Source organism: Monopterus albus, unplaced genomic scaffold (genome assembly GCF_001952655.1).
Source record: "Monopterus albus unplaced genomic scaffold, M_albus_1.0 scaffold42.1, whole genome shotgun sequence".
NCBI lineage: Eukaryota > Metazoa > Chordata > Actinopteri > Synbranchiformes > Synbranchidae > Monopterus > Monopterus albus.
Window position 1 is genome coordinate 1,860,231 of NW_018127922.1, and position 27,417 is coordinate 1,887,647.

At 40.9% G+C, this 27,417-nt stretch overlaps 2 protein-coding genes across 6 annotated transcripts in view; one reads left to right on the forward strand and one right to left on the reverse strand.

Moving 5' to 3' along the window:
* The window catches only part of LOC109959952 (ras-related protein Rab-39B-like), a 34,645-nt gene extending 15,894 nt beyond the window's left edge, over positions 1-18,751 (reverse strand). The window contains exons 1-6 of one of the 4 annotated variants that reach the window (XM_020599726.1): positions 18,681-18,751; positions 18,460-18,517; positions 18,131-18,224; positions 17,238-17,304; positions 15,892-15,977; positions 10,902-11,039 (exon numbers count right to left, since the gene is read on the reverse strand). The gene's annotated coding sequence lies outside the window, so the exon portion shown is untranslated. Of the gene's footprint in view, positions 1-10,901; positions 11,040-15,891; positions 15,978-17,237; positions 17,531-18,130; positions 18,225-18,459 lie in introns of those variants that run through there. The other 3 variants (XM_020599728.1, XM_020599729.1, XM_020599725.1) reach the window with 3 other exon arrangements.
* On the forward strand, positions 1,430-27,400 carry LOC109959951 (phosphatidylinositol-binding clathrin assembly protein-like). Of its 2 annotated transcripts, XM_020599723.1 has the most exons (19): positions 1,430-2,629; positions 9,842-9,984; positions 11,946-12,021; positions 12,432-12,534; positions 13,425-13,518; positions 13,619-13,730; positions 14,258-14,364; positions 15,737-15,779; positions 17,537-17,621; positions 18,137-18,239; positions 18,705-18,838; positions 19,110-19,207; positions 19,426-19,539; positions 19,664-19,694; positions 19,822-19,963; positions 21,248-21,271; positions 21,583-21,639; positions 21,819-21,938; positions 23,062-27,400. In XM_020599723.1, the coding sequence occupies exons 1-19, from the start codon at positions 2,500-2,502 to the stop codon at positions 23,074-23,076; spliced, it is 1,731 nt and encodes a 576-aa protein (XP_020455379.1). In that variant the 5' UTR covers positions 1,430-2,499; the 3' UTR covers positions 23,077-27,400. The 2 variants fall into 2 exon arrangements, with proteins under 2 accessions (XP_020455379.1, XP_020455380.1); XM_020599724.1 differs by lacking the exon at positions 15,737-15,779 and having other exon boundaries at positions 1,431-2,629; positions 14,258-14,365.
* The last annotated feature ends 17 nt before the right edge of the window (positions 27,401-27,417 follow it).

Sequence of the window (27,417 nt, forward strand, 5' to 3'; positions counted from 1 at the left end):
TATATGTCCAGCAGTTACAGCCTCCTATATGTCAATATCCATCTGCTGAAGCCTTATTTCTTTGCTAATATAAAGTGCAATCCCTTTATGTAACATTAATAAGCATTTGAAGGATACATCCCATGTATTCACGACTGGCTGGTAAATGTGCAGACATCTCTTTTCACATCCTGAATAGATGGACCTTAAATCTGTTCTTGCATGCTACTGAGAAAAGCCCACAAGAATCTGTTGAAGTCAGAATTAAACAAAAATGCTGCAGAGATAATGGAGGAGAGGCAATTTAACAGATATGTCCATTAAACGGACCATTCAATCACTTGAAGAAACCTAAAGGCTATTAGTGGTTAGAGAATTGCTTTAATTAGGAATAGCAGTGGTAATGTGTAAACTGTTTTTGTGGTTCTTTTGTCTTTTCGTGATGTACAGTCTCCTTCTTGTTAGGCTCTGATTTCCATTTTATTGTGTATGTGTGTTGTGGTTTCAGTAGTGCTGACATTTCTCTACCAAAACTACACTTGAACATCTCTAAAAGGTTATTATTTAAACTGCCTTTGTTGAGTCCGCCTCGAATGTTAGTTCAAACTCCATGTTTTCAAGTCAGGCACCTGCTCTATGCGTTACTTAGCCTCCTTAGACATGGACTAGCCTCATCATGCAACACATTAGTAATTGCATATAGAAAAAGTCAAATGTCACATCATCTCACCTCAAACCAGCATGTTTCACCATCAAAATATGACAGTCAGGAATTCTATGATAAATGTCAAATAGTCCCTAGTTCCTGCTTTCAACTTGTGTGAATTTGTTCCTTTTCTGTTTTCAGTAACATTAAGCTGAATAAATGTGGGTTTTGGAGTGTTGGTCAGACAAAACAAGACGTGAAGATGTCACCCTAGGCTTTAGTAAATTTCATAGACCAAACAATTAATTGAGATAATCAGCTGATTACTCGTTAATAAAAACAATAGTTAATACCTACTGTAAAATAATAATATGCTGTTGCAGAAGCAGAAGTCCCTGCAGGAACAGGTTTTGGTTGTGTGAAGTGAATGTTTTCAAATGGTTCCCAAATGATGTTTCCAGTTTCCCAGGAAACTGCAATAATTCTCTGTAATAACAGAAGTGGTTCCCACAGAAAATCCTTTTAACAATGGAAAGTATAACCTTTAAAAACCATCTTCAGAAGTAGTTTTTAAAATAAAGTAGGAACTATTAAATGCTTCCTGATGGTAGAAATGTCATTTAGATGCATGATATTGGAATAAAATGAATCAAACTGGAACATTGCTGGAAATTTATTTTGAAAATGTCACCCAAAAACAAATTATAATGACTATATGTTTGAACGGATTTTTATTATAGTGCCATAATAAAACTGCATAAAACAACGTAGTTAACATGGGATTACTGCTGAAAAACAGAGGCCAGCAGATAGATTTAGTCTTTATGAGAAATCATACTGAAGCAGGGCACAAGCATGACACAAACGAAACTGATGGCTTTTACTCCCTGTGTCTGTCCCTGTCACTGGACAGCAGGTAATCAGGGAGAGTCTGCCCTCCACATGCACCGACTGAGATGCTTTCTTTGCCTAGAAAACCCGGGGCAGCCTTCTGCTTTAAGATGCCCTCCCCGGACCCGAGAAGTGGCCCAATCGCCCTCCTCTCCCAGTCACCTGATTCATGTACTGCCATTTTACACACAAGTTTGACTGACAAAAAAAGACTGAATTGGCCTATCGGCAACCTCAACACAGAAATACACCCTTTTGTAAGAACATTAAAAAGACGGGGGATAGAAATCAAAGCTGCTGAGGGTAGATGCAGCCAGCGCGGGGTGCCGTGTGGATCACAGAGGGGTTTGCGCTCGGATCTCTGCATAGATTCAGAGGTGAAACCGGGTGAAGAAGAGGGGGAAAGGGAAAGACAATGCTGTTTTATATCGCATTTGAAAATGAGTCTTCAGTCATAGGAAATGCCGCATAGATCTGATAATAATCACCGGTAGTCTCTCGATTATTTTGGATTCAGTCCTCGTACAGGCGCATTCCGCCGCCGGCATCTCACCCTTGGCAGAGGCTATTTCAGGGATAGCTGCTCACTGTACATTGTCTTATATTATTAGCCTATACTGAGCTGTTTTTGATGCAGGCCTCTTTAATTATACACAGCTTTTTATAGCCTATCGGGTAATGCATTATTTCAGCAGCTGGGTCATCCCGATGCCTTCGACTGAATATTAAATGGTTCCCTGGATGTGACCGTCTTATGTTTTATTTGGCCGCCGCATGAATTCTCCCACCGGATCCTGGTCGTTGTACACTGCTGTCCTGCTCCTCCTCCTCCTCCTGCTCACACGGCCCATTCTCGCAGAGGGCACTACCCTCCTCCCTGCCGCTAAAGACATTTTTATCGTCCTCACCGGTTCCCCCCACCCGGACTCGACCATCACTCCGCCTGCCTCCCCATCCACTACCTCCACCTCCTCCTCTGTAACATGTCGGGACAGTCTTTGACGGACCGGATCGCCGCCGCGCAGCACAGCACGACCGGGTCTGCCATCAGCAAAGCCGTCTGCAAGGCCACGACGCACGAAGTCAGCGGACCCAAGAAGAAACACCTTGACTGTAGGTTAAGCATAACATCACTACCATTACTATGCATGCATCAAGCTACCAGCATCTTTCCTCACAAAGGATGGCTTGTATAAACAGCATCTATTATGCTTTCTTCCTCTATCGTTATGTTTGTAGACTCTTTAAATGGGCACCATTACATTCCCTTGGATTAAAATGGGATTTACGCAGTAAACCATACACTACAATGTACCTGGTCATTAAAGCAAGCAGTTACATTTAATTTAAGGCAAGGGGAGAACAGCCAGGTAGCATCAGTGCATGTCATTCAGAGGAAATAGGCCACTCTGGTATAGACCAATCATATTGCAACCAGACGCTTTACAGCGTAGGCCTATCCATTAGCCACTATCAGCAGCAGCACTATATCCTCTGGAGACACTCTAGTACAGAATGCGCCTTATTCCTGCAGCATCACTTACATTTTCTCTTCATTTTGATCATCTGACATTCAAGTTCACTGCCCTGTCCTTTAGTGCCTTATTATCATTAATGAATGGGTTACTGGTATCAGTCCAGAGTTCTCCAGGAGCAGAGTCAGTGAGTGTATTGTGTGTACTGTAGCTGTGCTAGGGGGTGTTACAGTGGGGCTTTTTTGTTGTTTGTGTGTCAGTACAGATTTTTTATCTCCCGCTAATCACCTGAGTGTGGTGCAAACTGCAGCAGGTGTGCACACATGGGGAAAGAGAATTCCTCACATGTAGATTTTACCAGTGGTTATTGACTTTTCTGCCTCACTATAATTACTTGACATGGTCAATAGAGAGCACAGGAAATCAATGGCACTGCCAGTCAGAGCCACAGACAGACAAAGAGACAGGCAAATAGCAAGATGGCTAGTCATAAGGAAATGTAGATGCATCAGTCTGAGAGAAACAGCAAGTTCGGTAGCCAAACAGCCCCAGAGTCAGTCGTCCGGCTACACACCCAGCCAGTCAGCCGGCGAGTTTGGCACTGGATTAGTCAGCTATATCTACAGCAGAGGTGACACTGGGAATTCTGGGCTCCCTCATAAGATGTGCCACAGCCATTCAAACACAATTCATCTAAATCAGGGCTGCATCACTTTGCTCTATAAAGGCCACTAAAGCAGAAAAACCTAGCGGGGGTGTTCAAAACAGTTCAGAAGCATGTCTGTGTGCATTTACCACAAACCTTTTATAACTCGATTTTTAAATGAGTAATTACTGTGCTTTGATTTCATACTAATCTCCTTATCTTGATGGTGACCAGCACTAAAGGCTATTCATTTAAGCTTTCAGTGGTATTACTGCTGTATCTATGAGGATGATTCAGCGGTATTACTGCTGTATCTATGAGGATGATATTTTATATTTCGGCTGTTACTCACAGGAACCACCTGGAAACCTCAGGTACAGATAGAAACTGGAAGATTTCTGCAGTACAGTGAATAAAGACTCGGAAGAAAACCAAGCCAATGAGTTTTCCAAATAAAAAATTGTTATAAGTGCAAAACAAATAATCAAATTAAGTGCAGCAAGCGATTGCCTCCATTACTGCATTACACATACGCTTTATTAGAACATATTACCCCTGCAGTTAATTCATGACAGAAGATCGTCCATCTTCTGTGCTCACTGTGAGTCAGAGTCTCAGAAACCAGTTAATGTCACTTAACTCAAGGGTGAGAGCAGATATTCTCAAAATAGAACTGGAGCATTTACACGACAAAATTTCATTTGTCAAATGGACTACAAAAATATCCCCGCTTGCAAGGACATTGAAGTGTCTTTTAGAATGGGTCGGTTTATTCTGGCCAAGGTGCTTTTGTTCTGATCCGGCTCTAGTTCAGATCGTTAGTGGAATAAAAAGCTCCAGGCCAAAGGAGAAACTGTAGGCCTGGCTCAGTTCACCTCTCTGGCAGCTTGAAGCTTGAAATTTTCGTTGAATGAGTGTTTTGTACTGGAGCCATTCAAATGCAGCTGTTCTAATAGACATAGCTAGCTTCCACCATAAAACGCTTTCTATTTCCTGCTAGAGGGCCTCACTTCTCTGTCCAGGACATGATAGAACATACAACTCTCTCTCTGGCTCAGAGTAGAGTAGAGGCTGCACTTTCAGAGTTAGAGAAGAACCAAGGAAGGAAGTGTGTTTGTAATCATAAGGTCAGTGGTGCTAATCTCTCGACTGGTTGAAATGACCTTAGTGGAAAGTGAATAAAGAAAGTGCAAAGAAAAGGCAATGAGCTATATAGCTCTAAAGGCGCTTCTGATGAGTCAGCTACAACTGTATCGACTGTGGGTCGATCTCAGGTCTGAGAGTTCAGACGTGTTACCCGTGCTCTTGTTGTGCAACTCACCCAGATCACATTTGGATTTGAGAGTCTTTTCTGTTATAAAAAGTGACAGATACAGAACATGCTCTCTATTTTGAGGTAAGCAGGGGGAGAAAGCTGAGGTGACACCAGAACATCTGGGTTTTGGTCTGGAAGTAAGAAAATCCTGTTCAAAATCCCACTGACATTTGTAATAATATGACAAATTTAAAATACAGCCTTGGAATTAGTTAAAACCATTCATCCATCCAGCCAATCCCAGCTGACATTGGGTGAGAGGCGGGGTCCACCCTGGACAGGTCGTGTTAAAATCATGATCTTTCAGTTTCTAATAGCAAGTGCTGCAGTGGATTTGTCTCAGGATAAGGAAAGTAAGTCTCCCAAAAAAAATTTACAACTATGGCAGCATAGGTACTTACATCACTGAAACTCGGTTTCATACATATCCATAAAATTCCCTTATAAAATCACTCTTCTACTAAAACACCGTTCTCTGATCTACTACATTGCAGTTAACTGTGACCCCTCGACTTGCTCATGGATTCGTCTCTTCTGTCGAGACTTTTAGCCTGTGAAGGTTTAGGGCATTTGGAAAATGGTATTTGTTAAATGCTGCTAAAGATCAGAAATATTAAATGATGACACCATTGGAACATTTTTTTCCAACAAAACAACTTCCATCTCTATCTATACATACGAAACAAGATACACAGCATGCTGTTGAGAAAGGCTGGTTTACCAGGGTTGTATTTATATACCTCCGTGGCGGTGATAGCCACGGTCAGAGGCATTATGGTCTCGGGTTGTCTCTCCGTCCCATTCCTGTGAACGTGATATCTCTTGAGGGAACAAACGTCGACTTGGACCCAAGGATGAACTGATTAGATTTTGGTGGTCAAACGTCAAGGTCACTGACTGGCAAAGGCATGCAGACGCAAGGCAGTAATTTTAGTTAGTTATTAGAATGATAGAAATTTCAGTGGGATTTGAACGAGGTTTTCTTACTGTTGGAACAGAATCCAGACATTCCAGTTTCACATGGGCTCTCTGTAGGATTAAAGGAATTAAGGATTAAGGAACAAAACATATTGAAACAGAGGTTACCGGCCAAGTTGCCCATGAGTGGGAGTTTAAATCATATCCCCTTGGAGCTAATTCAGTCTATTTTTGTTTGGATCAGAAAGAAATAACATCAAACACCTGGGCCCTGATTCTGGATCTGTTTACCTAATCTGAGAGGTTGGATAAATACAGATGACATTTCATTTACATTTAAAATATATTCAGCTTGTTATTGACTTATTATTGTCCTTTCCAGGCACAGTCAAAAGAAAAAGATGAACTGCTAAGCCATTTCTCCAAATGCAACACTTGATTAATCAAATGTAACACTGGTAATTAAAGGTATTCAGAGTCAACAAACCCAGGTCTCACCTGCAGGTTTGTTTTTCTTATAATGTCATGACCTTGTCTGACTGGTGGGTAACATAAACAGACAATGCTGATTATTTACTACCTATAGCAAATGCTGAGCATGACAGACAGTAATGGGATTTTACTTTCACTATGCAATATTATGCATGGCTGATAGAGTTTCAAGAGAAACCTGATTTATTACATGTGGAATTGCAATCAGGCCAAAAATGACCTTCTGCTCTGAGAGCACAGTCAGCTGTGTTAGTCAGCATATGATTTTTTTTGCTGTGTGTCAAGGCTGTAATAATGACATACTGTAGATGTTTGCATGAGCTGAGACTAATCATGAGCCTTATGCTCCTTGGCAGCCACATTTATGGCCTTTCAGACAAATTAAGTAAAAAAGGGCTTTGAGAAGAGGTTGAAATGACTCACAGGCGGTTTGACGTGATGGGAGCACACAAGCTGAGCATTAATGAATATACCCACGCATTTTACTCCCACAGCTAGCCTACTGTATGTGTCAGTATAATGACCCAATCTTGCAATTCATTTTCAAGCCCTGACAACTACTCACTTCATCTAAAGCCAAGGTTTTAAAACATCTTGAATGCAGTTTTTTTATTACAGAAAGTTTAAGATGGGAAATCTCTGCGGTACCACATACTCTTAAACACTATACTCATTACAAATGTCTTGAATTGAACTTGATGACACCATGTTGTGATCTCATTTGTTGTATAAATGTTTGCACACCGATGTCCCAAACTTTATTTCTAATTGCGTTATTGATGTACCTCTGTTCCCATGATAGACTGCAGCTTATCAATAATCCGAGCTGGTAGTCATAGAGCTGATACCCCATCACACACCTCTAGCTATTTACACTGCCACATGATGATTATTATGATTATTAAATCCTAGCTGATGTATTATCACCCCCAGGAACACATAGAGGTGGACTCGGCTTCAGAGTTAAACTGACTGAACAAGCGCCATTATTTAGGTGCAGCTATGTTCAAACAGAAGCAAGCCTACATTGCAATTACTCAGCTAAAAGTAACATTTAGTTGTTGTTGTTTTTTTTTGGCCATCATTGACACAGCAACACGATTAACCTGGCTACTAAGAAGCATAAGGCAGAAATGTGGCATTTCCACAGTGTGTCTGTGTGGGTTCACTTTTGACAGGAAACCTTAATTATTTGGAATCAATAATGTCCCATTAATTATTGAGCCAAAAGGAAAATCACAAACCATTAACAATGTGTAATGCATGACTGAACACTACCATTACTACTGTATGGTTTAACAAGGGGCTATACCAATACTAATACAACTGCTCAGAATAAAATAGCAATATATAGCTATGATTAGGGTTGTAGCCATTTTTATGTGCGGTCAAAGAGTCAGAGCAATCACGTATAAATGTGCTTTATAGTGACAGTCATCCAGTCAAAATGTCACAGTCTATAAATATCAATTCTGATGTTAGCATGGCTGGATTGTTATAGTTATTACCGGTTGTGCCGTTGCCACTGAGGTTTGCACACTCAAAAAATAACAAAAAATAATGAAATGGAGATGAACAGGATTGAGGCGTTTGCTGCTGTGAGTTGCTGGTGCCTCTGACATGCACTACACATTTAATTGTGGTATCATCTGCGGCTCTTTGGTATTCAGCGTTTTAGTGGGCGCAGAAAACATCACAGTGCTTTCAAATAAATCCTGATAACCTCTGATCCTATGAGAGAAAGAGGCAGAGAATTTGCCTCAGAAACCAAACTGCTTGAAGTTTCCTCTCAGTAGTTCTCTGCCTGCCTGCCTTTGATTGCAAGTTCATTCCCCGTCACTCCCCCAGTGCACCAGGGTGCATCCGGACCCTCTCAGTTTAGATCTGTTACTTGTCGTTGCATATTGATTTGTTGCTAATGTGCTGTTCTTTATCATCTGTTGGAAAATAGCTTAACAACAGTGCTTGATTTTATATAATTCACTTTTTTTTTTACTCTTAACTGATCAACTGTGAGATTTCCCCCTTCTGTAGATACTGTTTTATCACTTCCAATGTTTTTTCACTAAACCAGATATGTGGTTTATGAGCTGAGATTCTATTCCTGGCTGGGTTTTAAATAATCAGCACAATCTCAGAACATTGTGTTCATTACTCTAAATGGGGATTTTCAGAGCAAAATAGTGAGATAAATGGAACTGGTTTATCCAGGAAAATAACATTAACTCACAGATAAATGCCAGAGAACACCTTACATGAAACAGTTTTACATTAAGTGCACACTGCAGTCTGTTTATATGAAGGGTTCTACTGTAAAAATACCTGAGGTCAAGTTTAGAAAAGATTTTTCATTGAAGATATTTATAACCTTTACTTTTTTTGAATCACAGCTGATTATTTTCATATTCACGGCACATACAGGGCACATGAGAAGACTCATGTTGGAGCTGTTTAGGCTTGGTCCAGTAAATCTCAGAGATTACAGATGCTGAACAACCTCACACTGTGATCTTTAGCCAAAATCTTTAAGGAATATAGGGCATAGTCCCTAGTGTGTTATTTGTACATTCATCATTGAATTCTGAATCATGTTATCTGTTTATGGTGCATATAGCTGTAAATATAAAACTGCTTCTGTGTTAACATGGCAGTTTTTCTTAGCACTTTCTTTTTCTTTACACCCTCGGCTTGCCAGTTGTCAGACCTTTGAATCTGACACGCAGCAGACCACTGAGCTATTTTCCTTTGTGTGTTCCACATTTGCTTTGAGCAGGCAATTTACACTCTAAATGTGAGTTTCAGAGGGGTAAACATAGGATTCAGCTTGGTTATAGTCTGCCACTGCTCACAAAGATGCTTTGGAAGAAAACTCAGATTCATTATTCATCACCAGTCTATTCAGTTGAGTTTTATTTTTTAAATTATGTAGCCCTTGAGTGGATGGTGCTTGAATAGAAGTGACCTTGTAATATGACTTTCCATCTTTTGAGCTGATATTTCATCAGTGAAGTAGGTGGGTAATTCTGTTGAATTACAGCCAGGTAATGGATTCTGTGATACAGCAGACCTGGTTCTGATTCATCTGTCTATACAGTCTCTGTCATTAGATGATCATTTCATAATTGATTTGTGTGTTGATATTAGAAGAGTCAAAATTAATGTACCAGTTGATGTGATTGCTTTCATCAGGGTGGTTCATTCATTCCTTTGATTCAGTATACAGTAACCAAGCCTGCTTTCTAAGCTCTCTAAGGTTATAAATTATGATTGGTGACTTCCAGTAAGTGACCAAGGAGAGTCGGAGTTTATGGACACAGGCTGAAATCTGCAACTTCACAAATGAACCTCTTGGCCCTACAGCTGTTTCTGTAAATGTGTCTCTGCTAACCGTGTCATTGTCCATGTTTCTCTCTCTTTTTTTTAAACAATTTTCTCTGAATCTCCAGATTTTTAACGTTGTTTTTTAATCTGTCCTTCAGACTTGATCCACTGCACCAATGAGCTGAACGTCAGCATCCCCCACCTTGCAGACACACTGCTGGAGCGCACAGCCAGCAACAGCTGGATCGTGGTTTTCAAAGCGCTCATCACCACACACCACCTCATGATGTACGGCAACGAGGTGAGCTGAACACCAAAGCAGAAAAGCCCATAAAGGGCAAATACACTTATTTTTCACACACATGAGAAAATGGCTTGTCCTCTGGAACTAGGTCCATTTTAAGGTGCTGAAGACAACAACAAAGCAAGCGCTTTAAACAATCTCTTCTCATAACTTTTTGAGACTAGTCAACATAACAGAAATATAAGAATTACAAATGAGCCACAAATGTGAGTTAGTCATACAAAACTTTGGTCGGGGTGCAGTTTTGCTAAAGTAAGAAAACTACACTACACTACACGGTTATAAATATAAATAAATCTATCAGTGATTATTTCATATATTTATGCACATTCTTTATATAATTCAGGGTGTTTTAATTTATTTTTGATAGGTGTACACAGTTACACTCTAACAAGTATCTTATTCTCACATTTCAAGTTTTAGGGTGCTAAATATTAATTTGTCAATTATTAAACCAGCTGATGGACAGAAAAAAAAACATTTTAGATAATCTAATAATCACTGAAGTAATTTATCAAGACAAATGGCCAAACATTTTCTTGAAATATCACGGTACATGGAATATTTTTATGTTGTGGTTGGTTGATCAAACAAAGCAGGCAATTTGTAGAATCTATCTCCTGGGAACGTGTGATGGGAGAAATGTTTTGTCTTTTAATTATTTCATAAATCAAACATCTATAAAATAATCATCGGATTGTTCAATAATGTAATAATCATTAGTTGAATCCCTACACTAGATGGCAAACTTCCATTAGAACAGTGCACATGTGAAATGGAGTCAGTGAAACAAAGACACTTCCTGTACTGTCTAATGCTCTCTGCCTGCACACACACAATGAGAGAGAGAGTGTGATGTGGATGTTCATCTAGCATGAATTATTGACCAGTCCTGAGACTGACATTTCACTCACCAGTTTGTAGCAATTTCTCTCCAACTCTTGCAGCAAGTTTCTTTGACACCGCACCTTCCATGTTTCCAGCAAGGACTGATGAAGTATGCTGCTGACATTTCAATGGCCACCCTGACAAATTGCCTCACTCCACCGCCCCTATGACAAGAGCAACAACCAAAACATCAAACATGTTAAATGATAAGCATCTCGGACTAGAAGTGGCAGCAATTACTTCAGGCATGACGATGCACTCAAAGTAGGAGAACAACAAAGCTTTTAGTGACACGAGTAGTGACATGACGTTTAGAAAATCTGTCAGTGATGCCTAAACTGGCTTTTGCCTGGCCTGACATTTTCTATACGAGTAGAAAAACAGTGTAGTTTAAAGCACCAAGAATTGGCCTCTCTACTTCCTTAATGTGCTTTTAAAACAGGATGCCAATGGGATTTCATTTGAAGAAAGAAAGGTGTGGAATTGATAAAAGGGGCATATGTAGCTTTACTGGTGAGTTTTTTTTTGTGTGAAGGCTTAGGCAGGATGAACCAGAGCTCACCTGGACCATCAGCAATTCATATTAAAACAAGGGACATGGATGTGAAACAAGAGCCAGTGAGAGTCTAATACAGTATGTACAAGGGGATGCAATCAATTAGCATCACACCGTGTGCTGCTCGAACTGCTGCAACCTGGCAACCAAGACTCAAAAACACAAACAGATAAAAGCATATTGCAGCTGACCAGTGACCGTTTTATGGAAAGATAGAGAACGATACAATGCTCATTTGATTTTCTGCATGGTTCTGGTTGTTGTGACTATGTGAGTTTTTTGGCATCTAACTCCACCTCACACACAACAAGGGCAGCTACAGTTTTCTAAGAAGTCAAAGTGTCCATTGACCTCTGTGCAATGCTTGTAAAGATGCAGCAGCAACAAATGAACTCCTCACTTTGTGTAGCATGCACACACTCAACGCGTCCGTGGGGACATGACTCGATATTTTCAGAAAGCAGTAACAGATAAGATGCTCACTCTCTCTAATATTCTCTTCTTTTCCCATCAGAGATTGATGCAGTACCTTGCCTCCAGAAACACGCTCTTCAGCCTCAACAACTTTCTAGATAAGGCTGCACTACAAGGTGATTTAATGTCATTTGGCTGTTTGTAAACTCAGCAGTGCTATACATCTAACAAAATTACTTTATGTCAGGCTCTCCCTGGCACTGTAGCACTATTAATAAGCCTATATCAGAGCCTATTTCAAAGCCAGCAACCGTCCAGGACTGCAAAGCTAAAGACAAATGTTGTCTTTGTCTGGTAAAAGAAACTGCTGAAGCTGCTTGTTTTCAAATATATTAAAATGTAATAAAATGAATACATGAATACATGTAATAAGGTGGCCAGTTTGAAACACCAAGTACAAATAGATTGTTTGTATATGTTAGTATACGTCATATAAAAGGGATTATAGCTTTTTTTAAATCTGACTGAAAGTAGCCCAAGGTGATCCGTCTCTAACTGCAGCAACGCCTCTTATCCCACTCTGCAGGGTATAACATGTCGACTTTCATCAGACGCTACAGTCGCTACCTGAATGAAAAAGCTATGTCTTACAGACTAGCAGCCGTGGACTTCACCAAGATGAAGAGAGGGTAACAAGCCTTCACACACACGCTACTGACAAACATGGCATGACCAGTTAATGCAGAAAACCAGGTCATTCCAAAGGGTCCACGTACCTTTTCTTGCCACTGTATAGAGGGGCATTATAGTTCATTTTAACAAAAAGAGGTGACTATTATTTTCTACTCTTCAATGGGACCAGCTTCTCTATTTCAACTTTACAACAAATAGATATCCATCAGTTATCTGTACCGCTTATCCCTGAATAGGGTTGTGGGGGAGCTGGAGCCAATCCCAGCTGCCAATGGGCGAGAAGCAAGGTCCACCCTGGACAGGTTGCTGGTCGATCACAGGGCTGACACATAGACAAACAACCACACACTCACATTCACTCCTATGGGCAATTTAGAGTCACCGGTCAACCTAACCTGCATGTCGTTGGACTGTGGGAGGAAGCCGGAGTACCCGGAGAGAACCCACGCAATCACAGAGAGAACATGGACACTCCACACAGAAAGGCACCGGTCGGCCGTGGCTCTTTACAACAAATAGATATGTACCAAACAAATGTATTATTTTGCCTTAAAATAAGCCTCTTGAAATTTTGCTGAACTTTAGCTACTGTGGCCACAAAGAGCAATTATGGGATGGTAAAATCCTAAATGTTCTAATAGAAGAGAATCATCAGACCAGATCAAAAATGGCTCTAGTGGCAAAATCCTCGAGTGTACTGAACTGAGCAAGGCTGCTGCTTTGCTTGTAAATTGAACTTTTCATTTGGAGGAGAAACAATGTGTCTGTTTATTTCAGAACGTACACAAAATGTGCTCATTTCTCTGCCTTTTCTTGGTTCCAGAGGGTTGCTAAGTCCTGTGAGTATGTTGCATTTGTTTGTGTGCACATATTCTTGTGCTATTAGGGCTGACGGTGTGATGCGCACCATGAACACAGAGAAGCTGATTAAGACCCTTCCCATCATTCAGAACCAGCTGGATGCACTGCTGGATTTCCAGGTAAATGTAACAGAACCACACAAAACCTGTACCTAAAAACCGTAGCAACCACTGAAATATCTTGAGCCCATCTCTAACAGTCTCGTCTTCTTCCATCCAGCCTAACTCCAATGAGCTGACCAACGGAGTGATCAACACAGCTTTCATGTTGCTGTTTAAAGACTCCATACGGTTGTTTGCTGCTTACAATGAAGGGGTCATCAACATGCTGGGTAAACCATTACACACTACATACCAGAGTTCATCTCTACTGAGGCCACACTGTATAATATTCCTCTGATGTCGAGATCACATCACTGTGACTCCGCTCAGTCCTTTAAGGGGAAATCAATTTTTCCTCTTACTGTCTCTCAAGCCAATTAAACACTAGAAATTCCTTTCTCCCATGATTTATTACAGTGGTGAGGAGGCACAGACTGAGAACAGACCATTGGACTCTTTACTGTGAAGTTCATTAAATGATTCATTGATTAATTGGCATGATCGGGGCTGCCTCAACTATGGTTATATAGTAACTTTATGTAGAATTGATTTCATCACCATGTAGGCAGGCATATCAGGACCAGTCAATACCAGGTAGATTTATTTTTTTGCAGTTATGATTGTTTACACTTTTTAACATAATCATCTGGTATCTCAGTGCACTAAAATACACACTATAGTAAAGTTTTCCCTCTTCTCTTTTTTTTGTGCATTAATGATGATAATCTGGTGCTGATTCTGGGCTTTTTGTACACAGAAAAATACTTTGACATGAAGAAGAACCAGTGCAAAGAAGCTTTGGAGATCTACAAGACCTTTCTCAACAGGATGACCAAACTGTCCGAGTTTCTCAAAGTGGCAGAGGTAACATCTGTTCGTCCTGCTGGTCACCCACGGAGTTAAACATCAGTAGAGGGAAAATCTGTCTGGAGCAAATCTCAAAGGTCTCCTCTCCTCTTGTTTTGTATAAACATATCTAAATGTTCCATTTTTTAATTTAACCTGCAAAGAAAATCCACTTAAACCTGTTGAGATTTGCTTCAGACTCCTGTTAGCCTTGGGATCTGATTTACGGTCACCATTTTCAAACCTAAAACTGACCGTAGATCAGTGTCCAGAGGCTTCTTCTTCATAATCTTCCAAGTCTTTTTTTGCCTCTAGATTTTCTGCTGTTTCTGCCCTTCTCTTGCCCTGACCTGGGGAGGGGGTTACTCCAAGACAGTGATTAATGGCTGAGTTTTAGTTTATCAGAGAGCCACTCATATAGAGCTTCCAGCTGAGGGACCCCTCGCGTGCTGCCTGTTCACATGCCTGCACTGCATGCCCAAGCAAGCTCTTCTATCACTATCTCTGTCTCCTCTTCCTCTTATGTTATTCCCTCCCTTTTTCTAAAAAAACAGTTATACTTTTCTCTTTATAATGGCTGTTATTTAATTAACAGTTGCTAGGCTTCGCAGCGAATATCAGCAGTTTTAGACTGCGTAGCATTCCTCCGTGCACCATCTTCAAAGGCTTTCTCACACAGCTTGGTTTCGTTCCCATGTGGAAGAAGGTTTGGGGTGCGGCCGCTCAATCCAAAGAGATAAAAAAACAACAACAGACTAACGTTGACTTTAAGGATCCATTCATTTTACCTGTCTAACAAAATGTGTGTTTGTCTGTTTGTGTGTCATCCGTGTCCCTCCCTTCTCTTTCTGTTCAAAGTCAACATTAGTTGAGTGTCTTCCTTTTGGATGTTTGTGACCTCGCAGTCACATGACCTGTTGTCTGCCCTCTCTGCCCCGCCTGTTCACTTAGTCGGTGCGCTCAGCATCCATTTCAGACCATTCTCCAGATCTCAGTGTGTGTGTGTGTGTGTGTGTGTGTGTGTGTGTGTGTGTTTGCGCGCACGTGTAGTGCGTACTTATAAGTGTGTGTGTGTGTGTGTACATACAGTATACTGCATATATAGGTGTTGTATGCGTGTGCATGTGCCCTCCTCCCCTCCTCCTCTGTTGTCTTTTATTTGTTTTCCTTTCCAGCCACTGCATGAAGTAATGAATGCTTGGGTTTGATTCTTCTTTCTCCCTCCTCCTCCTCTTCCTCCTCCTCTTCCTCCTTCACACACCTCTTCCCTATTTTTAACCTGTGATCTGTTGGGTTTTTTGGTTTATTCCTTGTTTTGTTATTACATTTGGTTTATTTTTATTTTGCCTCCCCCTTTCCCCCCCGCCCTCCCTCCTTTTTTGTGACACAGCGAGTTGGGATAGATCAGGGCGACAGCCCCGATCTCACACAGGTCAGTCCACATCTCATCTCAGTCAGTCAATCAACCAGTCAGTCAACCAGTATATAAATCCGTCAAGTCAGTCCTATAATGCTTCATTCTAAATGCTCCCGTTCCCTACTCACCCTACAGACCTGCCCACACTGCAGCTGCCCCGTCCTCCTCCTCTCTTCACTCTCCTTTGCCTTTCCTCCTTTTCTGTCTGAACAGTCTAGAATAGAGAGGAAACAATAAATGAAGACCTACAAACAGCCTTGAAACATTTTTTTCTCCACAATTTTTAAGCACTAGGAATTTCAATTTTCCTCCTATGTGAATCACTGCAGAACAAATTTTGCTCTAAGGTAAGCTTTTGAAAGCAACATTTAAGCAGCTGAATATCAAATGTTTTTAGTCTCTTTTTGCATACTTCTATTTTACATGTCCATGACTGGGGCTTAGTATCTGTCTGATTTTTCCCAGCAGTCTTCCTGACATTTTCCCAGAGTAAATATCAAGGCTTGTCTCTTGATTCAAAGGCTTATTGTATAAATAATTGAGCACAGCTTTATGAAGTAGTTTTTAGCGCATATAAGCAGTGTTCAAATCATTTTCCTGAAAAGATTATGTCCCTTTGCATTAGCTGTGGGGAGAGCAGCGAATGGTTTTTATTAAATAGGTTTCTGCAAATATGACTTGGATAGGTGTATATAATGCCATCATAAGTACTGCATAGCATGCTAAAGGCCTCGAATGCAACGTATCCTTTCCAATAGACACATAATTGGATGTTTACAATTTCACAAATCAGGTAACAAACTGAAAAGGATTGCCTTTTTAAAAATTAATGTCATGTTTGTAGTGCTTATGAAGACTTTATATGCTCTTATTCAACAACATAGTGACCCATGCCTATACTGAGCTCTAGATATGTGTCTGTTTTACTTTAAAACTTTTAGCATATTCTAGATTTCTCTGAAGAAGGATATCCAGAATTCGCATTTTACTCTCTTTCCCCCTTAAAATAAGTATATGAGAAATCTTTTCTTTGCTTGTTGTGTTTGCATTGTGTTCTCTGGCGCTGAAATGTGAAGCTCTGGATGAAAACCGTGGTATCACGTGCTCAAAATGAACCCATCCATCCTTTTTGTTTTCCAACAAAGAGCGCTGACCAGCAGCTCAATGTGTATACCTGGTTTTTCACCAGATGTTTATGTTTCACTGAGTTAACATCCATGGCTTCCAGTGGGATAAAGTTGCTGCCTATTCTCCAAACTAAATCAAATGAATGATGAATTTCAATCTGATTTATAACCTAGAGTGGAATCCACGGGTTAACTCTTTGTTTTACGGATTGTGATTTTCTTTATGTGTATGCGCGTGTAGATGTGCGTGTTTATGAGAGCGTTTGTGCACTGCTGGCGTCTGCATGGGCTCGTTAGATGGTTCAGAGATGTGGCCCTGCAGCGATGATGCTCTAATCTGTCCTGACCTGTCAGTTCTTCTGTGGACTCGCTTGCATGATCCAGGGCTGATGTATGCATGCTGGTCAACCAAACCTGATGAAACCAAATGCATAAAAACAAACAAACAAACAAAAAAAAACAACCCAGAGCTGTCATAGAGTAGAGGGCAACGTCTTACTGTAATTTTGCTGCTGCTTTGTGTGTGTGTATCTACTGTAAGTGTCTGAGATAAAATGAGGAGGTGACGAGAGGGTAGTGAGAGAAAGGAATGTGTCCAACTTAGTTGTCTTGGCTGTGGTTCTAAAGTTACCCCCAAACCTCAACCCACCCAGTTCTCTCTTGGAGGCTCTGGAGCAGCATCTAGCCTCTCTGGAAGGCAGGAAGCTCAAGGACCTCTCCACAGCCAGCAGGTATGTTCAGACCACAAAGCAACTCCTCAGATCTCCTACTACTACAGATCTCAGCTCCTACTACAGCTGCTGCGTCTGTTCCTTCAGCTATTAATACTAATACTACAACTGCTGGGCTTTAGGCTACTAAAGGTCTACTCTTATCACCACTATTTCTATTATACTGCTGATCTGCTACTACTACCAGGGTTTCTGCTGTTACTACTGTATTCATATTTGTGCTCTGAGAGGAACGTCTCACCATCTGCAGGATGGATTACAGTTCACTTTGGTGTATTTTTTGTAGTCTTTAGTAATCCCCTCCATTTTGATCAGCAAAATTTCAAACTGATCGATTCATCAATGTGTTTCTTGCATTAGCCTCAGAGCCTCTAATGTTGCTGTAGATTCCTAGTCTTAAAGTTAAGGTTACAAAGTAAGTAAAAAGAGCAGTAACAAACAAAATAAAGTAATATAGCAACTGTGTAAATTCCACCAGCTTTGCAAAAATATGTGTGTGTGTGTCTCACCCGAAGATCCAGCACCTTGTCGAGCGCAGTGTCCTCTCTGTCCAGCAATGGGATCTCTCTCAGCCGTATGGACGACAAGACAGAAGACAACAGACTGCAGCAACACAAGGCGAGACATTTGCAAGTCATTCACAAGCGAAAAGCAAACTGTCTTTATTTTGTGTGAACCTTGTACACCACGGTACCCCAAGTTTTTTTTCCTTCTCCACACAGTTGTTTAAGTTGAATAGACATGTGCATTAATCCTGCAGTACAGTGAAATACACTGTCTGTTTCTGGCTGCTGGCCCATAGGGTACAGAGCTGCACAGAGAATAGAAATGAACTCACAATGCAAATAGCTTCTGCAGTGGATTGTTCATCCCAATAAAGAAGTATCCAGGACAACCTGATTTAAAAAAAACAGAAAAAAGTAATATATACACAAATGGCTAACCTACTTAAAATGAGAGATAATTGGCTTCTTTTTTGTTTTTCCAGAGAAGGTTAACACTCAGGTTGTGCCACAAAGCCGTTAACAAGCAATGGAAATATCAAACAAGATCAGTCACATTCTGTTGATGCTGTCCAAGCAGGAGGACGGACATAAGGTGGTCGACATTCAGACGCCAAATATATCGCCCAGCACCCAGTCAGTGGGCAGTGCCAACAGCAGCGGAGGGGCCACAGATCTCTTCTCCAGCTCACCCATCGTCCCCGTCAACAATCAGTGAGTCTTATATCTGCAGTCACGCACAGTGCAAACACAGAGAAAAGGGAAAGTCTTCTGTATATTATAGAAAGATTGAAGAGCTTTTATTGTTTTCTGTTTCACCTGCAAATTGCTGGCCTTTGGCTTGTTGATTCATTCCATCCCTTCACTCCAAGAGACCTTTCGCCTGGCTGTCACTATAAAAAAATTTTTCAGTGGACTTTTCTGGTTACACAAAAATAAAATGAGAAACAAATCTGTGCTCTCCGCTTACTTTTTCATCCTGCAGTGTGCCAAACCTGACCAGTGAGCTATTCACCCTGCAGCCAAACTTCTCCCCCATCCAGACCACACACACTGTGCCCAACAACAACAATGCCTGGGGAGGTAGGGCTGCATACATAACCAAACACACGCACACACACACACTAATGCAAATATACAACAAAACACGCAAATAAATGGCCACTCATTTACAGAAACAAGCAAACACACAATGCTCAGAGCTGGATCCGCTGTGACAGTGAAGTCCAGTTGCTTCATGCTCTTGACTCATTTCCCCCTTCTCCCCCTTTCATGTTACCATGGTAACTGTGGAATGTCAGGTGACCTGCTGAAACCAGCCCCGCCCACTCAAATTCACAGCCCTGGAGCCCCGTTACACTCTGGGAAAATGCTGCCCAATGATATTGACTCGTCATTAGCCAGCCTTGTTGGTAGTGAGTATACAGTTTCTCTCTCCAGATACTCATCACTCTCATTTTTCTATTGTCCTGTTCTTCTTCTTCTTCTCTCTGTTGCTTCCTTTCAGCTGATGTTGTGTGTTGTTTTCCCTTCTCCCAGACCTGCAGTTTGGGGGGACGCCAGCCAAAAAGTGAGTGGGATTTCCTGACATCCAAAACTGAGCCACAAACAAAAGTTGAGTCACAATTTCTTTTCTGCATCGTTTGCGCACCTCTAAATCCGGTATGTATGCGGGTTTGTGTGTGTGTGTGCATCAGGCCAGAGCTCCAGTGGAGTCAGCTGGTAGAGAAGAAGCCAACAGGAGGAAGTGGCTGGCAGTCTAAGACTATGTACACCAGCACCAACTGGACTCACACCGCCCATCCCATGGCGCCTGCACCCATGCCTGTCCCTCAGATGGTAAATTAAAAACCACATTCATCAAGTCTTTTTAATGGACTAGAGCTGTCCATGGTCACATGTGCACCGCGGGTATACATACTGTACAGACCAGCGACTGAAAAAATAGCATTTGTGCTGGCTTAAATCGATGGCTCAATGCAGGAAGTAAAATGTCACATATTGCCAGCAGTTACAGCTAATAGAATACATATTTCACACAGCTTGTGGTAAAATCTAAATGAAGAAGACACCGTTGTGTCTCTGCCACACTTAAAACCTGTTAAAGATTAATTATATCTCTCTGTCTCCACCACACTTGTCAGCTCATGGTGAGCTCCCATCACAGCCTCCTACGCCACCTGCTCTCCACTTAAGCAAGTTTTTCCTGCCCTTACCTTATAATGTACTGTAGGGCTGCAATTTAGGATTATTTTTAACTGAATAATCACCTAGGCTATAAAATATCAGAAAAGAGTGTCCATCACAGTTTCCCTGAATCCAAGGTGCCACCTTCAAATTGCTTATTTTGCCGCTCCAAAACCCTTTAAAATATTCAGCTTATGAAATCAGATCGAGCCAAAATTGGAAAATATTTGCCAGTTTTTGCTTGACAAATGGCTTAAATGATTAACTAGTTATCAAAATAGCTGCTGATAAATTTTCTGTCACTCAAGTAATCGATTAATTGACTAATTGTTTTGCAGTTCTGCTGTCATGAAGTAGAGAAAAACCCCAGCTGTCTCTAAATGCCACACCAATTTTATATTTATATTGATAGTACCTTGCCTGTTACTTTTAGATTTTTAACACTGAGTGCCTGTCACGGGACTAATAAATGTTTATCTTATCTAATCTAAATTGGGTGCCATCCATCATCTTATCAGTGAAGTCAGTTTCTCATTAATGATATATCTCATTCCGAATTGAAATTCATCAAATATACCTGTTGGCCAAATGCAACGTTCTGCTGCATTCGAGGCTTTTGAAGGAGATCCCAAATGTGCCTCCGTCCTTTGTGCTCCCTTCTAATTACTTACACGTCTCTTCCATTCAATCTGGTTTCATCTTTTAATTTTCGACTGATTGACCTCTCAACTCAAACCGCATATTTGTTCAGCCAGTGGCTCAGAAAGCCGGGGGCATGACTTGAATAGAAACATAGAAGTGACTGGAGCATGAGGACTGGGCAAAGGTCTAGTTTATCTTGACTGCACATTTTGAAAAAAAAGGCACAACCATGGCTTTTATTGTTGTATGAAGAACTGCATTAAAAACCTTTAATGTTTCTGTGACTCTCCACAGAACGGGATGATCTATACTGGCTATGTAAGTACATTTTTTCACTTCACCTCCCTCTTAATTTACTTTTTTAAACATCTGTGCTAAGATCCTTTTTTATTGCTGTGCTGTTGTTGCTGCTGTATTACGAGAGGAAAAACAATTCGTTTGCTGTAGTTATTACAGGTCGCCAATCTACCTCAGTTCAACTTTGTTCAGTGTTTTTGTTGCTGAGGTTTAGGCGTCTTGCTGGCAAATGTGTAACAAAGTAAGGACATTTCTGCCTTTGTTTGTCTGACAGGTTAGACGTAAAACTAGCTCAGTTTGGAAAGTGGTCTATTGTGCTTCTTTGTGTACAGGCTCCAGCACCAGTGGCTTTTCCTATGACGACACCCCAAGTGCCTGTGTATGGAATGGTAAAGAACAGTGTCCTCCAATCTACTTTCAGTCATACATTCAGAAATATTTCATTTATCCTCTGCTGGAATTGATCTACTCTGAAATAATGTTGTTGTATTCCATCCACATTGTCCTGTTTGTTCCCCACCTCGTTTGTTCTCTGCTCTCCACCTGCGCTCACCTGCCGTCTCGCCAGCTCCCTCCTCAGATGACTCATCAGATGGGAGGTATTCCCATGATGCCCCCGCAGCCTGTCATGTACAACCAGCCTGTCCTGAGACCCAACAATCCCTTTGGACCTATTCCGGGGACACAGGTAACACAAACAAACACCCACGAGTGCATACAGTATATTAGTTTATATACAACATAGTTAATGGAATAGTTTCACATTTTGGGAAATAAGCCGGTTGCTTTCTTTCCAAAAGTTACATGCATTACAAATACAAAGGCTGATACCAGACATCAGAGTGGTATCAATATTCCAATCCAACCCTCAGCAAGAAAAAAAATTGCCATATTTTCTGAAATGTTTATTTCTGTAATGATCTTTCAGATTACAGTTTATATATCTGAGCAATTTTGAATACAACATCAATGCAGTTTAATGATTAACTTCAGTTGATCTGACTATGAACTATGTTATTACAGAAGCATATGCATGAATGTAGCTTTTCTTTTAACTTACAGGGATGAATATGAGGCTCGAGTCTAATACTTTCAGATACTGTATCTCTCAGGAAGTCACAGTATATTTCTACATAAAGCTATAAAGGCTGCACTTGCTTTTATGCTTTATGCTTTGAAATGTGTAGCGCAGTAGATATAGAGTTAATGCCAGTAACGGTGGATGTTGAACCCCCCCCCCATTAAGGCAAATTTATGATTTGTGATATTGGACTATAAAAATAAAATCTTGACTTGACCAAATAAGAGTAAATAAATGTTGTCACCTCTAAATGACTGTGATAGCTTGGATGTCCTAAACTGATATAAAATCCAACAGTGTAAGAAAAACCAAGAGCAAGAACTTCCTTTAACAAAAACACACTTCATCTCTGCAAGTCTTGTGGAATAATTGATGCACTTATTCATGGCTATTCTTAACAACTGATAAGTGGCGTGCAAGCTGTGGCCCGCTCAAGAAGCAGGATGAATCATGTTGTCAAATAATTTTAAAATTGATCAGCAGGTGTGAAAAATGTTTCCCACTGCATGTAATTATCAGTTGGTAAAGCTACACAGCTCTCAAACAAGTGTATTTTGACCAATAATTCAAAATATAACAGTAATATAATTGCTTACTGAGCACTCACGCCCCCGGGAATCTGTTTTTATGGCACTGCGGCAGGTAATATGCTTGTCAATAGATGCCTAAGCACTTGATGAGGTGTTTTGTTGAACTAAATTACTCTCCATTCTCACCTCGTCCTCTGCAGATGCACTTCATGTAGGGATGATGTAACCATGGCAGCAAAGCTGAGAGAGAAGGCGAGAGGAAAGAGATGGGAAAATTGGAAGAAAACAAATCCAGAACCAAATCCAATGCAGGATGAAGAAAGACGAGCACAAAGGGGAAAAAGGAGCGGAGGAGGAGACGGGATAAAAGATGAAATGCCGATATCTGTTTCTGTGTCGCCTGACCCTCTAGTCTCCTCTCCTCTCTCCATGTGGCTACTGATCTCTCTGTCTTTGGATCAATAAAGCTGGGGGACCAGAGGCTTTGCATCAGTCCCACTCATCCCATTTGATTTTGCCAATTCAGATGACACCTCTGTGGAAGTGCAGAAGCTCTACTGCCACTTCTTGATCTCCTCATCCTGATAATTTCCTGTACAAAAATGTACCCACTTCTCTTGCCATCCCACAACTGAATCAAACTTGGAGGACACGCGTCTCTTTCTCTGATTGGATCGTTTGCTGGCACTTTACTCAGTGTGAACTTTGCCAAGGGTGTGTGTCTATGTAGGTGATGTAAGCATTTTGTTCAGATTGGTTCCTGGTTGCATCATCCATCACCTGATGTCAGAGGTAATCGATTTGAACGCGTGTGTGCGTGATCTTTTTTTCTACATTTCAGTGTGCTGCATCAACATTACTGTTTGAGTCTTTTTATGAGCTCCATTTGTTCTTAATTGCCAACTTCACATCAAGAATCTGGCATGGGGCGATACTTTGCAGGCACAATTGTGTGTGTGTGTGTGTGTGTGTATGGACGTAGCAGTGAACCTTTGTGTTTCTCTTTTGGCACCTGATGTCATTACCATGTTGCCAGATACCAATGTGTTACTGCACTGGAACTACTGATGAAAGCACTGAGCCAGACCCAGGCATCACATTTGGATGTAAACCTCTCACACTAGCTTAGCTACTCTAAGACATGCTGTACACACTCTGTGTTCTTTTCTCCCCCTCCTAAACAGCTGTGCAATATCAGGCAACCTTGTCTTTTCCACCCATCTGTAGCCTGTTTAGAAGCTGTTTCCTGCTTTAGTGTCGTACTTCTTGGATGTCCACATCAGGGTTTTTTTTTTATTGTTCTGTTATATTTGCTCTAAAATTAGTGAAAGAAATGCACTGAGAGGGAGACAGAGAGGTGACTAAATATAACTAAGGCGGCGATTCTCAGTCTTGCCAATAAGACATGGTCTGACACCCAACTGTACGAGCATTCATCCTGTCCAAAATCAGCCTCTTGTGAAGCCCTTTACACTCTATAAAAACTGGATAAGTGTAATTACTGCAAAAGACGTTTCACCTCCACTTTGAGGAACAAATGGCATTGAACATATACATGGTTAATGTAGTGTTAACGCTGGTAGACAGAACCACTAAAGGTCAGTCAGAGGAGTCAAAGCAATTGAGGTTAATGTCTGTTGACCGGGACCCTAATAATGCCGGCAGTGATGACATACACATTCATCTAGACAGCCAGAGAGGGGAAGGCTTTAATAAGATGTTAAATATTAATGGGGCTTTTTTGGGGCAGATCCAAGGTCAAGTTAGACCCACAGACAGACAATATATATACATACATACATATATGTATATATATATAGCACAAACCTTCAAAGAGGGGATAATGCTCTGCTGCACAAAAACCTAAAATCTTTGCTGGGATGTACAGTTGAAAGGGGCAATAATCAAGTTGGGATGAAGTCATTTTCTATTGATTGTTCTATGTACATGTTCTGTGTGTTTGTGTGCTCATGCCTTCCCATAGAGGAACACAGGGTCACATTCCTCGGTTAGAGATGAAAGGTCTCTAGCGAGCTGGTAGCGTGTATTAACTTAGCAGTGAGTGTTATTGTGACCGTGTCTGTCTGTAAAACACAACATTATTTTAAGGTGGCTCTGGGATCACTCATCTGCTGAAAAACGCAAAAAAGCCAAATCATCAGACCTGGAATCTCACAGTGAATCTGAGGCAAACCTCTTCATCTGCAGAGACTGATGACTTCTATCAAAGTCGTCAGAGAACTGGGACTGTATGGCGACATATTGTTACGATGACCCTTGAACTGTAACTGCTGGCTACGCAAAAACCAATCTCCCTTATAACTAGTCTACAACCAGCAGAGAGAGACTTGTGTGTGAGAAATCGTCACCACCTAGCAGGCACATATTCTCTGAGGTTTCTACATAAGAAGCCAGGTCACATTTGGATCTCTCTTTTGGAAACTTGTTTCCCTCTGCCCCATTATTCCTTGTTCCAGCGGTTTGTCTTTCTTCATCAGCTGAATGCTCTTTTCATTGTGCACTTCATTCCCACAATGCAGCTCTATCCATTCTAGGCCAACCTCTGACTGTTAGTGTGTCCTCTGTACATAGGTAATGCTGTTCATGTGTTTTTAGACGTGTTCTCTGTAAAGTGATCGAAGCCCCATTGGACGACGTACTGTACGTGGGACAATTTATTGCTGTATCTGTGTTTGAATGGTTGTATTTTGAAGGTGTCACCATCTAGGGATGGGTGGGTGAGGCTGAAGATTGTGCTCATCTGGAGGAGGAAGGGGGTCTGGTGGGGTCATGGGCAAACTCTCACAACTGGTCTATACCAAGAGTGTCTTCATTGAGAAGTGGACAGGACAAGTTCTGTCCTCTTCGAAACAGGAACATTTTTTTGCACCAAAGTCATCATCAAAGCGCAGCTTATTCTTACTCAAGGTCACTACGGATGGATATCAGAACTCAAAAGGATTTTTTGTTCTTTTATTTTTAGAGGAAAAACTTTTTTTGCATGATTAAGTGTCGTCTTTTTATTGGCTTGTGTGACCGGTAAAAGCATGACCATTGTGTGAACTCTCACTTACCGGTGTGTTTGGAAAACGTTAAGGAAATTTCTCCATGAGATTCTTTTTACTTACCTCTTGACATGAACATTCATTGACATTAACTGTTTTACAATGTAGGGTCTGTAACTGTTTGAAGGCTGCCTCGCATGCAGAAATGCAACTTGCAAGTAACCCATCAAACTTCAAACCCAGTTACCATAACCGCATCTTTGTAAAACACCATGGATGTCAATGGCAGTCATCACCTAGCTAGCTAGACATTGCAGTCTTGTAAAATTGCTCTTTATTAAAGCGTTGCTATTTTCAATACGTGTGTCGGAATGTTTGCTCCTTTTTCATGCTATGCCAGAAACATCATGGGAAGCTGTGACTGAAAGTCAAAGTACTGTAATATGTGTTTGGTCTGGTCCACATTGTGTGGTGTTTTTAACGTGTTTGCCCAGTCTTGTCCTGTCTGTTGCCATCAACTGGACTTGTTAGTTCCCAGTCATTCTCTAAAGCACAGACTGGTTTCCTAAAACCAGATTTAGATTCACTTGAAGCTGCAACTTTTGAGTCAGTTTTGTCAAACAAGGCCAGCTAGTGTACAGACCTGGACAAAAGGTTTTGAGATTGATAGCTTTCAGCTCTATTAAGTGCAGACATGTCAATTTTACATTTCAGTCATCTCTCTATACACCATATTTTTTGCACCAATAGTTTATCATAATATTCCTATTTTTTACTTTTATACCCTGCTAAATCAACATAAGGGACACAGCATTAACATTTGGGAGACTGTTCACATTATGTAATCTGGGGTTGGATTTAACAAAGCATTTCTAAAATGTTTCCACCCCAGTATCTACGTAAATAATCAGCACACAAGCTTCTACCTGCACTCTAACTTCACAGAAAAGACCAAGGAAGTAAAGTCAGGTTGTACTTACAACAATGGGTTGCTTGTAGTCTTCTATTTTCAATAATGGAAGACTCTCACTGTCTGCAGATAGTCAACAGGGATCTTTACAAAATAGACCTTTGTTTTCATCACTGAAGCTACTTCATGGACTAATCTGGTGGCTGGAAACCAGAGTTACATGTTACCACAGCAGAAACTGCATTTCCATGTTATACCAGTGAAAGGCACATGATGTCTATGCAGTTTCAGGCTCCACCCTTTGTCCATTTATGTACATAGGCCTACTAACTCATCATATCACCTCAGTATACCCTCCATATTGTGTATACTGTATTCACTACACTCAAATACTCTAGTAACCATCTGTGAACTGTTCATTGTTGTTGAGGGCATGAAACTAAGCAGTGTCCATGAAAAGGTCTTATTAGCAGGGAGTATGGTTCCATACCTTAAATGACTTCTCATTTTCTTTTTTTGTAAATCAAAGTGACTGAATTATCAACAGGTTTGGATTGTTATGAAATTATCGGTTTTTATTTCAAAAGCGTAGGTTGATGTTTTTGGAAGAAAACTGAATAAAATGTCATCTGATGCTGAGC